The following is a 12,580-nucleotide window of genomic DNA, read 5'->3' as shown; positions in this document are numbered from 1 at the left end:
TAAAGTTTTACGAAGCGCAAACTAGCGCTGCGTCATTGGCGACCGTAACAGGACACACTCCAGTGTTCTGTCAATTTAATTGCGTCCGCAGTACGTTGGTACCCGTTGGACAAAGGCTGCTGGCATTGGGCGATTCTGTCTAGGATTTGGAGGCTGTTGTTGTTGTCGCTAGCGAGGTAGCGAACTTGGACGTTGCTGTTGTTGTTGTCGCTATCTTGGTGGCGAATTTGGAGCTGTTGGTTGCGGTTGGAGGTGTTGTGGATGCTTGCGAATCAGTGGGTTCGGCGGTGGATTTTATCGCAGGTTCCGGGTGCAAGTAAGATGTGTGTGGGCACCAATGAGGTATGTGGTGTTATAATGTATACGTAAATTAAATCATTGCATGTATGAAATTATAAGTGGCAATTAAAGAATAAATTGTGAAAAAAGAATTTGAATAGATAAAAATTCTGGCGTTAGAATATTTTTGGAAAAGATTGGATAAATCGCGGAAAATTTCTTGCGGTAAATTCAACGGCACCTCAATAGAAATATAAAAACCGGTGCAAAGTTATATGTGTACATACATACGGGGATATATAAATACGTATAACCGGTGCAGTTACATGCATAAGCATATACTACACGATTGAGAGAATACAAAAGTTGCGCCGATCTCGGACCGCTATTCCTCTCTTAACGAATTTGAGAGAATCGTTGTTTGCATGACGTCACACTTGTGCAACTTGTTTACGTTTTCCTTGCAACATTTTTTCTTCTTCTTCCGTTCTTGCTTACGTTTTGGCATTTCTCTCTCGCAATTGCACCAGTGTGACGTCACAGAAAAGTTATTCTCAAAAATCCTCTCTGATCGGCGCAATCTTGTATTCTATCATTCTTGCATATACTACATATGTACATACATATACACATATATATAAATTCGGTGAATTGCGGCTAAATTCTAGACAAGTCTCTGGCGGTAGCAAATACAAAAGTTGCTTGCGGTAAACAAAAAACAGTAAAAAAGAACCTGGGATTTGGTGGTATATTTACATTTATATGTACATATGTGTATCAGTACATATGCAAGTAATCATATAGGTACAGCTAATACCGTACATACATAGGCAAATAAAATTTGCCCGTTAACTGGCATCAGGCGATAAATTGGTACGGTTAATACTTGTGTACATATATACGCAAACGGCTCTAAGTGCAAAAATAGTACAGTTGGCAATATTAAATAGCTTTGATATAAAAGCAATATTAGGGTGTACCACTTTTCTGAAACTAAAATTTTGAATTGTAGTTCGGGTTTACCCGAAGGTTATGGATTGAGGTGGACTTAGTGGCATTTGTGAAAAACTTGGTGAATGAAAATTATTTGAACAATTTGTTGGATTTATATATTCGCCATTCTGAGTTTCGTTCGAATCCAAGGTTATTGGAAACGTTTTGAAAAAAAAAATTTTTTTTTATGAATAAATCGGAGCCAATTGTAACCAAACAGTAGATTGCGTACAGTTTGGTATTTTTGGATCAAAGGTATACTGGATACCACTTCATTTCGTTGTTCTTATTGAGTTATTCGATTAAATTGAAACAAACACAATTCAGAATGCCACTATCCACTGATAATGCTGAGTCATCAGCAATTTCGCTTGCTGCACTGAAGCAACAACGCGCCACGTCTCGTAAAAATATAACCCGCATTAAAAACTTGCTGGATGATTCTACAATAGTGTGGAACCTGATAGACCTAGAGCGCAGACTTGATATATTAAATTCATACATAAAGCAAATTATGGCATATCAGTCTGAAATAGAGAAAATTGCCGCAGCGCTAGTTTGCGCTTCGTAAAACTTTATTTAACAAATTTAAATTTATGCACTGTAGGGCAGTCGTATGCTCCTACCAACAACTAAACAAACTTATTTAACCGCGTAACTACAAAGATTTAATTAAAATCACTACCGACGGCGGAACTTTGGAGGAAACGAGCGAGCAAATTAAAAGTGGTGTTGACCGGTCCGGTCAGAGAAGTACATAGCCTCAAATGGTTCTTATGTACTATAATATATGTATACTAGTGTGAGTGTATATTCAGCGGCCACGCAGGGCTGCACTATTTACAAAAATACTCTGTTTTAAAGTTGAAGAATTTTAGAGTGCACAAGTTTGTGCAACTATGCATAAGGGCTGTTCAGGATGTTGTGCATGTGATCATGAATTTGCATACTTCAATTCTTTTGTAACTGCAAATATAAATGCAAATCCAAGATCATTAGCACAACATCCTGAAAAGCCCTGTATGTAGTATTTAAATAATACAATTCATTTAATGTTGTACATATGTACATATAGAAGCAAATACTACTTAAAGACTACATCCAAAGATTACATTGAGCATTAGGTTTAACAATTCAAATATTAATATCAAGAAATATGAAGTATTACATACATATGGGTGTTTCCAGCGGAAGGTCCACCACGACAAAAAAAAATAAAAGTTGTATATCTAACGTATTTACGGGCCGATTAGGCTGCTTTTTAAAATATATACTGGCTATGTAAGTAGAATCATGTTTGCATAAAATGGTCTTCCTAGGTGGTGCCAAGGTCGAGATATTTCGAAAAACCGTATTTATGGTCCGATTTGGTTCGAATTTGGCGTATGTGGTTGAAACATAATAAATCATAAATTTCTAATAAATTGACCCTGAATTGGCGCTGAAGTCAAAATATAAAGTATATTCTACATAAAATACATGTTTTTTTTGCGTTGAAAATTCATTTAAAAGCAATCTTAACGAAAATATAACGATGGAAATTTATGTCACGTGACGCCACGTCACGTCACCTTTCACACTTGGGGTTGTAAAAGAGAATTGAAACAATTTGCATTAATTCAAAAAACTCTAAAAACAACTAGAATTGCTCCAAATCATATCAAAATAAGTTTCATCAAAATAGCCATCCACAATTCGCAGAGTTTTGCGATTTTGTAAGAAATGAAAAAATCAACTTCCATTTTTTGTCACGTAACGACACTCTCTTTAAATGCTTATATTTCAGGACCAAGCAGTTCGATTGATTTCATTTTTCGGTTAAATATAGAGCTAATTATGTGCTATACAATGGCCCAAAAAAGTTGAAGAAAACAAATGGTATTCCTTTTTTGTATCACATTGAAATCGTATGACTGTCACGTGCGCCACCATGGGAATGAGTTCGATATGCAAATCGATAATGCTATGAATTTCATGTAAAATGAACATACTATATGTATATATAAAAAAATGAAAATAAATGAAGGTTACGATGATGAACTAGGCGTGCTCCAACATTCCGGCCCCATTGAAGGACCTGCGATCTTCAATCTATATTTGTTGGAAGCATTGCCTATTTTTGTATGGCGCGTCGACAGACCCCGGACGATGTTTTAACGTCTGCAACACGCACTTTACCGTCTGCGCCAATTACGGTTTTTACTACCCTTCCCAATAGCCATTTTTGGGGCGGCAAATTGTCTTCGTGCACCCGCACGAGAGTGCCAACTTCGAGGTTGGGTTGAGAGCCGCTGCTAACGATCTAAATAGCATAGCTTCTCGGTTGAAACGTGGGGTTCGGGCTCGGCCATGAGAGAATCCCCTATTAAGAGATGGGCTGGGGTTATTGCCTCGGCGTCGTTGGGGTTGTCTGTTGCTCCTACGAGTGGGCGGGAATTCATTATTGCCTCCACGTCGACCAAGACGGTGGCCAACTCCTCGAAGGTAAGGGTATTGTCGCCGACGACGCGCATAAGAAGATGTTTGGCGCTCTTGACGGCTGCCCCCCATAGCCCGCCGAAGTGAGGTGCGCGTGGGGGTATGAAGGCGAATTCCATGCCGCGCTCGACTGCGAACGCGCCAATTTCGCTCCGCTTGTCGTCGTCCTGCAGTTGCTTGGCGAGATCTTGAAGCCGTGTGTTGGCGCCCACGAAGTTCGTTGCGTTGTCGCAGTATAGTTTCTGAGGAACTCCGCGACGTCCGACGAACTTTTTGAGAACAGATAAAAAAGCATTAGTTGATAAATCAGAGACTGGCTCTACATGTACAGCCTTTGAATTGAAACAAATAAAAATGGCAACGTAAGATTTGTAAGGCGGTCGGCCTCTTATTTTGTGGGTGGTGTATAGAGGCCCACAAAAATCAACTCCGGAAATAAGAAAGGGTCTAACTGATCTCAATCTATCTGGTGGCAAGTCACCCATTATTTGGCTCATTAGTTTTGGGCGGAATTTAAAACAACGAATACACTGGCGAACTATTTTTCGGGCAATATCTCTGGCATTTATGACCCATACCTTTTGTCGCATTAACCCAACTAAAATCTTTGGACCTGCATGGCAGTAGGACTGGTGCAAGTGCTCAACATATTTACGTACAAATTTAGAGGATTTTGGCAATAACAACGGAAATTTTACGTCTTCTGGAAAGTCTGAGTGTTTTAACCGGCCTCCAACGCGCAGCAAAGATAAATTTCGGGTCTTTTCCGTGTGCTCTTGTATGAAGGGGTTTAATCGTCGAATATTTGCCGGTGGATAGTTGCCTTTCCTCATTTGCTCGAGTATGTCCGCAAATTCAGATTTCTGAACGGTTTCCACTGTTTTTAAAAACGCCCAATTATATTCTTTGGCGGTTATATCCGTACCCCTTGTATTAGCGAACGGCTTTATAAATCTGTAAATATATGCTACAATTCGTACAATTTTGTTAAAGGACGACAAAGAGTCAAATATTTTTAAAATTATATTCTCTTGTACTGCAAGGTTTAGTATGGTTTTCGCCTTTTTTAGCTATAATTGTGTGTTGGATTCCTCGAGCTCAAATTTCTTGTTTTGTGGCCAATTTCTCGAATCTTTTACCAGGAAACTTGGGCCTTCAACCCACAAAGGTTGCAGTGATTGGTCAATATCACATCCGCGTGAGGCTAAGTCTGCAGGATTCTCTTTAGTCGGTACATGTCTCCATACAACATTGACTGCGTTTTCCTGGATTTCAGCTACCCTATTTGCGACAAAAGTAGACAGAGTGGCCGGGTGCTTTTTCAACCAGTACAGCACTATTTCTGAATCAAACCAAAACACAACCCTTTCAATTACAACGCTCTGAATTAGTGGCTCAATTACTTTATATAATTTTGTTAGTAACAAGGCGCCACAAAGTTCGAGACGGGGGAGACTTTTGGTTTTTAACGGCACCACTTTAGATTTGGCAGTCAACAGTTGCGATGTTACAACATTGTCATGTGTGCTTCGAATATATAAACAACAACCATAAGCACGTGGCGAAGCATCACAGAAGCCATGAATTTGTATACTTTTATTGGGAAACATATTTACAAAGCGTGGTACCTCCATTTTGTCGACTTGTGCTAAATTTTGAGCCAATTTTTGCCATGATGTTTCTATACTTTGGGGAATTGATTCATCCCATGCCAACTTTAATAGCCATAATTCTTGTAATAAGATTTTAACGTTTACAATAAGAGGGCATAGCAAACCGAGCTGATCAAAAATACGTGATGAAACTGACAATATATTACGCTTAGTGGGTTTTATTTCAAGTGAAGTTCGGTCGATTTTAAATTTTATTGTGTCTTTTTTCGGGGACGAAGTGACTCTGAGCGCCTTAACTGTGCAGGTTTCGTCCGCCTCCAACGATTTCTCCCCTTCTTCGTTTTGGAACAACTTTGGATAATTGGAGTGCCATTTTGCCAAGCTGAATCCTCCGCCTTTTAAAATCGTAACGACCTCTTCCTGAATTTGTAGCAACTCTTTTATGTTGTCCGCACCAGATAGCATATCATCAACATAAAACTCATCTCGGATTACCCTACAACCGAGTGGATATTGGTCTGAATATATGTCGCTCAATTGCTTTAAACATCGAATAGCTAAAAATGGAGCGGGCGTTGTACCGTACGTTACAGTATTCAGGCAATACTTCTGAATTGGATCGATTGGACTTTCTCTATATAGAATTAGCTGAAATCTTTTATCATTAGTCATTAATGGCTACTTGTTCGAAGTCCGAGAAAATGCGACCCTGCTCGGTTAGTTTTACCATCCCTGGCTTCAACTGACGTAAGAAACATATGCTTTGCAGCTAACCTGGCTATGTATACATATTGTTTACTTTGTACTAGCAAGAATTCTTTCAATAAATCTAAATCAGATATAGTCTTCGGCTTAGTGTTTATTTTTTGAAAACCGACAAACTTTTTACATTTTGGCAACCCTTGCGGGGAATCCACGGCTTTGGATACTCCGCTGCAAAAGTTATTGGCAGCGTTTGCGCATAAAAAACGAGTTTCGGAATCTGCTCCGCACGCACGTGTGGTGGGACTCCTACAACATAACCTCACTTTAACATCGTGCTGCTGAAATTAATTTGCAGCAGCGTTCGCAGAAACATTGCCGTACAACGCACTACGGTGGTATTAGACATGGATAGGAAGGTTAAGCAGCTGCAGTCAAGCAAGACGGCAATTTTAAATTTCGCAATAAATACCCGCAAAACCGCAAAAGCAAAGCAAACAAAGGGCTTTTTGCAAGCGAGAAAGGAGCTTCTGGGGCAATATTGGGCAAAATTCGTGTGTCTTCATGACCAGGTTGTTAGTGAGTGCACTCCTGAAGAAATGGAGGCAGCTGGCATTGCGACATCTATTGACTTCGAGGCAGTGGAGTGCGTCTATGCCGAGACCATGGGCGAACTACACGATCTATTGGACAGCACGAATTCGGTCACTGATACATCGATGTCGCAGTCCTTCGTACCAACACAGGCGGTAAATCAATCACTACCACGCATTCGAATTCCACCATTCGATGGTAACTTCCTACACTGGTTCCCGTTTAAAGATTTGTTCATCTCCATTGTTACATCTAACGCATCCCTCTCAAACACACAGCGCTTGCAATACTTAAAGGATAGCCTTACTGGAGAGGCTAAAAATGCGCTTGATAACGTCACTACGACAGATGCTAACTTCCAGGTTGCGTGGGAGCTACTTCAATCCAAGTACGAGAACAAACGGATAATAATCAATGCTCATGTAGCAGCGATTAGCAAACTTCCTTGTGCTCCGAAAGAATCTGCCTCTGCGCTGAGGTCATTACTTGATGGCGTGACGTCGTCTATACGTGCGCTGCAGCATTTGGGCCGGCCAATCGAGCATTGGGATGATTGGCTGGTGTTCACTATTACTCACAAGTTGGATGCCACCACTCGCAAAGCATGGGAGCTCTCCCTAAAGTCGAACGACGATATTCCAACTTTTAAGGAGCTGCAGGAGTTTCTTACCAGTAGAACACAATCCTTGGAAATAGTCCAAAGCTACACCGAGCCGAAGCCCTTCGTAAAGGAGCATACTCCAAAGAAGTTAGGCACCACCTCTGCTGTTTCTGGGTATCATACCACATCTGGGCGCTGTCCCAACTGCTCCGGTAAGCATATTATAATGTTTTGCGAAGCTTTTCGCAATAAATCGCCGCACGAACGGTATGACTACGCACTACAAGCTAAGCTGTGCCTAAACTGTTTGCACATCGGCCACCAGCAAGCAGCTTGTTCTTCCGAGCGCCGTTGCAAGACGTGTCAAGCTAAGCACCACACAATGCTGCACGACTACTTTGCTTTCAACGCGACTAGTACGAGCAAACAGGCTGCATCCTCTCATAACGCAGTCACAACAAGGCAAGACCCTAATATGCTGCCGCCGGTACTGATCGGCACAGCCCTGATTGAGGTTAAGTCAAAGTCCGGACACAAGGTCGTTTTACGAGCTTTACTGGACAGCGGGGCAGAAGCAACGTTCATCAGCGAATCCGCAGTCAACTTGTTACACTTGGTGAAGTCTAATGTAAAGATACCTATTAATGGTGCTAACGGTGATAGAGTGGCTACAGCAAAGGGGCTAGTAACGTTTAATCTACGTTCATTGAAATCCGACTTCGAGCTTGCATGCATCGCTCTAGTGCTGCCTCGAGTTGGAAACCGAACCCCGACGGTAGCTATTGCACCGAACGATGTTCAACACTTTAGTGAGTTAGACCTTGCTGATCCCACCTGGAACGTACCGCAACCGATTGATGTCATCTTAAATGCTGCCGATTATGCTGCTCTTCTGTTAAGCGGAATACAGCGTAGCAAAACTAGTCTTTTGATTGGCCAAAGTACACGGTTGGGTTGGGTAATTTTCGGCAGTTCTGCTAATCAATCTTTCGTAACGACACGGGATGTGATCGACTGCTATCACACTCAACTCGATCTCGACCAAACGCTTCGCAGCTTCTGGGAGTTGGAAGAGCTTAATTCAACGCCCGCACTAACGCAAGATGATCGATTCGTCGAGAATTACTTCAACCGCACTACGCGGCGAGCTGCAGACGGTCGTTATATTGTGCGGCTACCAGTCAAACCGGATTCTGATCTAACGCAATTAGCCTCTACGCACCATGATGCGATTGTTCTCCTCGATCATCTTCGTCGACGTTTATCTCGAGATCCGGTCATGCGAGATATGTACGAAGAATTTATCAACGAGTAGGCATCATTGCAACATATGGTCAGCATCACTAAAGAAGAAGAAGGTTCAACGCCCATCTGTTATCTCTCCCACCACGGCGTCTGGAAAACATCCAGCAGCACAACGAAATTAAGGGTCGTCTTCAACGCTTCAAGACGATGCAACAGTGGTAAGTCTCTTAATGATTGCTTATACTCTGGTCCTAAGTTACAGAACGACCTGACTGCTGTTGTACTAAATTGGCGTCGATACCGAATTGCGCTCACTGGAGATATCGCCAAGATGTACCGTCAGATCTTGGTGGACGAGAGAGATACTGATTTGCAGCGTATTGTTTGGCGACCTAACTCGCACCGAGAGCCAACACATTTCAGATTAAAAACTGTCACTTATGGTACCAGTTGCGCGCCATACCTGGCAATTAAAGTATTGCACACTCTATCTGCTGACGAACGCTGTAACTTTCCTGACGCTGCTCAGATCTTGCTTGATGAGTTCTACGTGGATGATGTTCTAACGGGGGCAGACAATGTCGAGGATGCTTCCAGACGACGTCGAGAACTGCAAGGCCTTCTCCGCGCAGGTGGCTTCGCCCTGCGAAAGTGGAATTCCAACTCAAGCGCTGTGCTGAAAACCATTGATCCTGTTGATCTTGAAACTAAATCTTCACGGGAGTTTCAGCTAGAGGGAGAGTACAACACCTTAGGACTCGTCTGGGCTACCAAAGACGATTGCTTGACCTACGCACTAAAGCTTGATTACACGGTAACCACATTTACAAAGCGACAACTGCTGTCTGACGTGGCTAAGCTGTTCGACCCACTTGGGTTCCTGGCGCCTGTAATTATTCGTGGAAAAATGTTTATTCAAAAATTGTGGTTAACAGGCCTAGATTGGAATGACAATCTGCCGGAAGACTTGCAGACGAAATGGATATCTTTTCGCAACGAGCTTAAGACAGTTCCAGAAGTACGCATATCACGCTGGCTTAATACATCCCAGCAAAATGAAACCTATGAGCTCCATACCTTTGCAGATGCATCTACGCACGCATACGCCGCTGTAGTGTACTTAAAGGTTGTCGCTCAATCATCCGTCCACATTCACCTATTGATGTCGAAGACACGAGTGGCACCGTTAAAGAAAGTTACAGTACCACGGCTCGAGCTATGTGCAGCCTTACTTGCTGCTCGTCTGATGAATAAGGTAAGAGATACGCTTAACCTATCCTCTATATCTACTTATATGTGGTCAGACTCTACGACTACAATATGGTGGATACGATCCGATCCAGGAGCGCTAAAAGAGTTCGTGTCGAATCGTGTTAGCCAGATACAAGTGGTGACTACTGTAAGCGACTGGCGTTATGTTAACACGGCCGACAATCCTGCTGATTGTGCCTCACGAGGACTGACCATGGCGCAGCTTGTAGATCATCACCTATGGTGGCATGGGCCCTCCTGGCTTAGCCAACCAGAAACCAGCTGGCCACAGCCTTTGCTAAAGGCACCAGAAAAGCTCTCCGAATCCAAACCTGTGCAAGCTACAACGACACGCATCATTCCTTCTGATTGGTTCATCCTGGAAAACTATTCGACGCTTGAAAGACTTTTAGTAATCACTGCTTGGTGTTTCCGATTCATACGGGTCTCGCGAGGTATGGCCCATGACACTGGCATGATGTGTTTGTGGAGCGAGCGCGAGGCTGCCATGAATATTTGGATCAAGCGCATACAAGCTATCACGTTCAAGAGCTCGGCGGTCGCTTAAGGAACGCAAATATTCCATTCTCAGAGCGACACCCTGTCATACTACCAAAGGATAATCATCTCACCATGTTGGTCATTAGACAAGCTCACCGGCGCACCCTTCATGGTGGCACCCAAGCCACACTCCAGTACGTTCGTCAACGGTTTTGGATTATCGACGGACGGCAAGCTGTTAAGCGAATAACGAGTAATTGTGTAAGGTGCTTCCGCTACAAATGTTCGCCTCAGACGCAACTAATGGGCGATCTTCCCTCTGCCCGCTGCAATGCATCACCGCCGTTCATGCACAGCGGCGTGGATTTTGCGGGCCCCTTCAACATAAGAACAACCAAAGGTCGAGGCCACCGTAGCTACAAAGGCTACGTGGCGCTCTTTGTGTGCTTGGCCACAAGAGCAGTATATCTCGAGCTCGTCAGCGATATGACAACGGAAGCGTTTCTTGCAGCGCTGACACGATACGTATCGGTACGTGGACTTGGCTCTGATTTATATAGTGACCATGGGACAACATTCATTGGAGCCAATGCTCTAATTCAAGAAGAGATACGTGCGTTCAAAGCTCAGCTACGAGCTGCCACTAGTTACGGCTCTACAATCGGCCTGACATGGCACTTCATACCCCCCGGTGCTCCAAATTTTGGCGGTATCTGGGAGGCAGGCGTCAAGAGTATGAAACACCACCTTCGGCGGATAATTCATACTACGACCTTAACATTTGAAGAATTTTATACCGTGTTGAAACAGGTGGAAGCGTGTTTGAACTCGCGACCGATTTCTGCACTGTCCGATGACCCTCAGGACTTATCAGCGCTTACACCGGGCCATTTTCTGATCGGAAGAGCAGTGACGTCACTCCCAGAACAGTGCATCCTTGGCGAAGCGGATGGCTTATTGAAGCGATGGAAGTTGATGAAGCAGATGCACCAAAACTTTTGGCATCGTTGGTCCTGCGAGTATTTGCATCAACTTCAAACGCGAAATAAATGGCGCACGCAACAACCAAATATTGTCTGCGGCCAACTCGTTTTAGTACGAGACGAACGGTTGCCACCCAAGTGCTGGATTCTTGGTCGTATAACCGATGCTCACGCTGGAGAAAACGGATTAGTTCGCGTGGTTACTATAAGAACGCAAACCAGTCTTATCAAAAGACCTATATCAAAGATCTCGGTTCTACCCATCGAGATTGACCCGATGGATTCACAGGAAGGAACAACTCAGGCCGCGCTCAAGACGGTAGGCGGCGCACTATAATAATTTCGCCGACAAATCCGACGAAGGTGGGCGGAATGTTCGAAGTCCGAGAAAATGCGACCCTGCTCGGTTAGTTTTACCATCCCTGGCTTCATCTGACGTAAGAAACATATGCTTTGCAGCTAACCTAGCTATGTATACATATTGTTTACTTTGTACTAGCAAGAATTATTTCAATAAATCTAAATCAGATATAGTCTTCGGCTTAGTGTTTATTTTTTGAAAACCGACAAACTTTTTACACTACTTGACTGTACATTTTAGTAATATCTGTGGTTATGGCCCATTTGCGACAACGAAAGCGTATTAGTGCACTGAATAATTCTGGTTGAATGGTCGGGCCAACCATCAAAGTTTCATTTAGTGAAACTTGCGTCGAACTTTTGCATGACGCATCGAAAACTACTCGTAACTTGGTAGTTGCGGCATCGGGTCTTAAAACACACTGATGCGGGATAAAGTAATGTGGCATATTAAAATCAATATTTTCTATTGGAGACATATGACCTAATGTGATGTACTCATTCATAAAGTCTTTATACATGTCATAAACTTCTGGCGTTTTTTGCAATCTTCTTTCTAATGAAAGGAATCGTTTTTGAGCTATTTCAAATGTAGACCCAAGTGCATATGGGTCTTTTTTAAAGGGCAGTTTCACTTCAAATCGGCCACTGGGCAATATTTTGAAATTTTCTTTAAAGTGATTTTCGCAATCCATACCCAGCAAAAAATCGGTAATCGCTTTTAGTGGTAACGTATTCTAGAAGGCATTGTGTTATAATGCCTTCGAATGTTTTCGCTTCTTTTAGGCATTGCCGGTAATGCAAAGTAGAATGTCTTACAATATTTTATTTGCTTCGCTTCTTTGCTTCATTTCAGGGAACGCAAAGTAGAATGTCCTACAATATTTTACTTGCTTCGCTTCTTTGCTTCATTTAAGGGAATGCAAAGTAGAATGTCCTACAATATTTTTTTTTATTTTCTTCTTTGCTTCATTTCGGGG

At 42.7% G+C, this 12,580-nt stretch overlaps 3 protein-coding genes across 3 annotated transcripts; 2 read left to right on the top strand and 1 right to left on the bottom strand.

Moving 5' to 3' along the window:
* Window positions 1-3,566: 3,566 nt before the first annotated feature.
* LOC108370023 (uncharacterized) lies at window positions 3,567-4,340 on the bottom strand. The gene is made up of 2 exons (XM_017625256.1): window positions 4,329-4,340; window positions 3,567-4,019 (listed from the first exon to the last, which is right to left on the bottom strand). The coding sequence occupies exons 1-2, from the start codon at window positions 4,338-4,340 to the stop codon at window positions 3,567-3,569; spliced, it is 465 nt and encodes a 154-aa protein (XP_017480745.1).
* Window positions 4,341-8,836: 4,496 nt separating this feature from the next.
* On the top strand, window positions 8,837-10,324 carry LOC108370022 (uncharacterized). Its single transcript, XM_017625255.1, has one exon. It carries the CDS (start codon window positions 8,837-8,839, stop codon window positions 10,322-10,324), a length of 1,488 nt encoding a protein of 495 aa, XP_017480744.1.
* Window positions 10,325-10,560: 236 nt separating this feature from the next.
* On the top strand, window positions 10,561-11,577 carry LOC108370021 (uncharacterized). The gene has a single exon (XM_017625254.1). The coding sequence runs from the start codon at window positions 10,561-10,563 to the stop codon at window positions 11,575-11,577; it is 1,017 nt and encodes a 338-aa protein (XP_017480743.1).
* Window positions 11,578-12,580: the final 1,003 nt, after the last annotated feature.

This window comes from Rhagoletis zephyria, unplaced genomic scaffold (genome assembly GCF_001687245.7).
Source record: "Rhagoletis zephyria isolate East Lansing unplaced genomic scaffold, Rhagoletis_zephyria_1.1 Rzeph_scaffold_03970, whole genome shotgun sequence".
NCBI classification, from domain to species: Eukaryota; Metazoa; Arthropoda; class Insecta; order Diptera; family Tephritidae; genus Rhagoletis; species Rhagoletis zephyria.
This window is presented reverse-complemented; position numbering and strand designations above follow the sequence as displayed.

What these genes read in the sequence shown, in the direction of transcription:
- LOC108370021 (XM_017625254.1), top strand. Translation starts at nt 10,561, where the DNA reads ATGGGCGATCTTCCCTCTGCCCGCTGCAATGCATCACCGCCGTTCATG.
- LOC108370022 (XM_017625255.1), top strand. Translation starts at nt 8,837, where the DNA reads ATGTACCGTCAGATCTTGGTGGACGAGAGAGATACTGATTTGCAGCGT.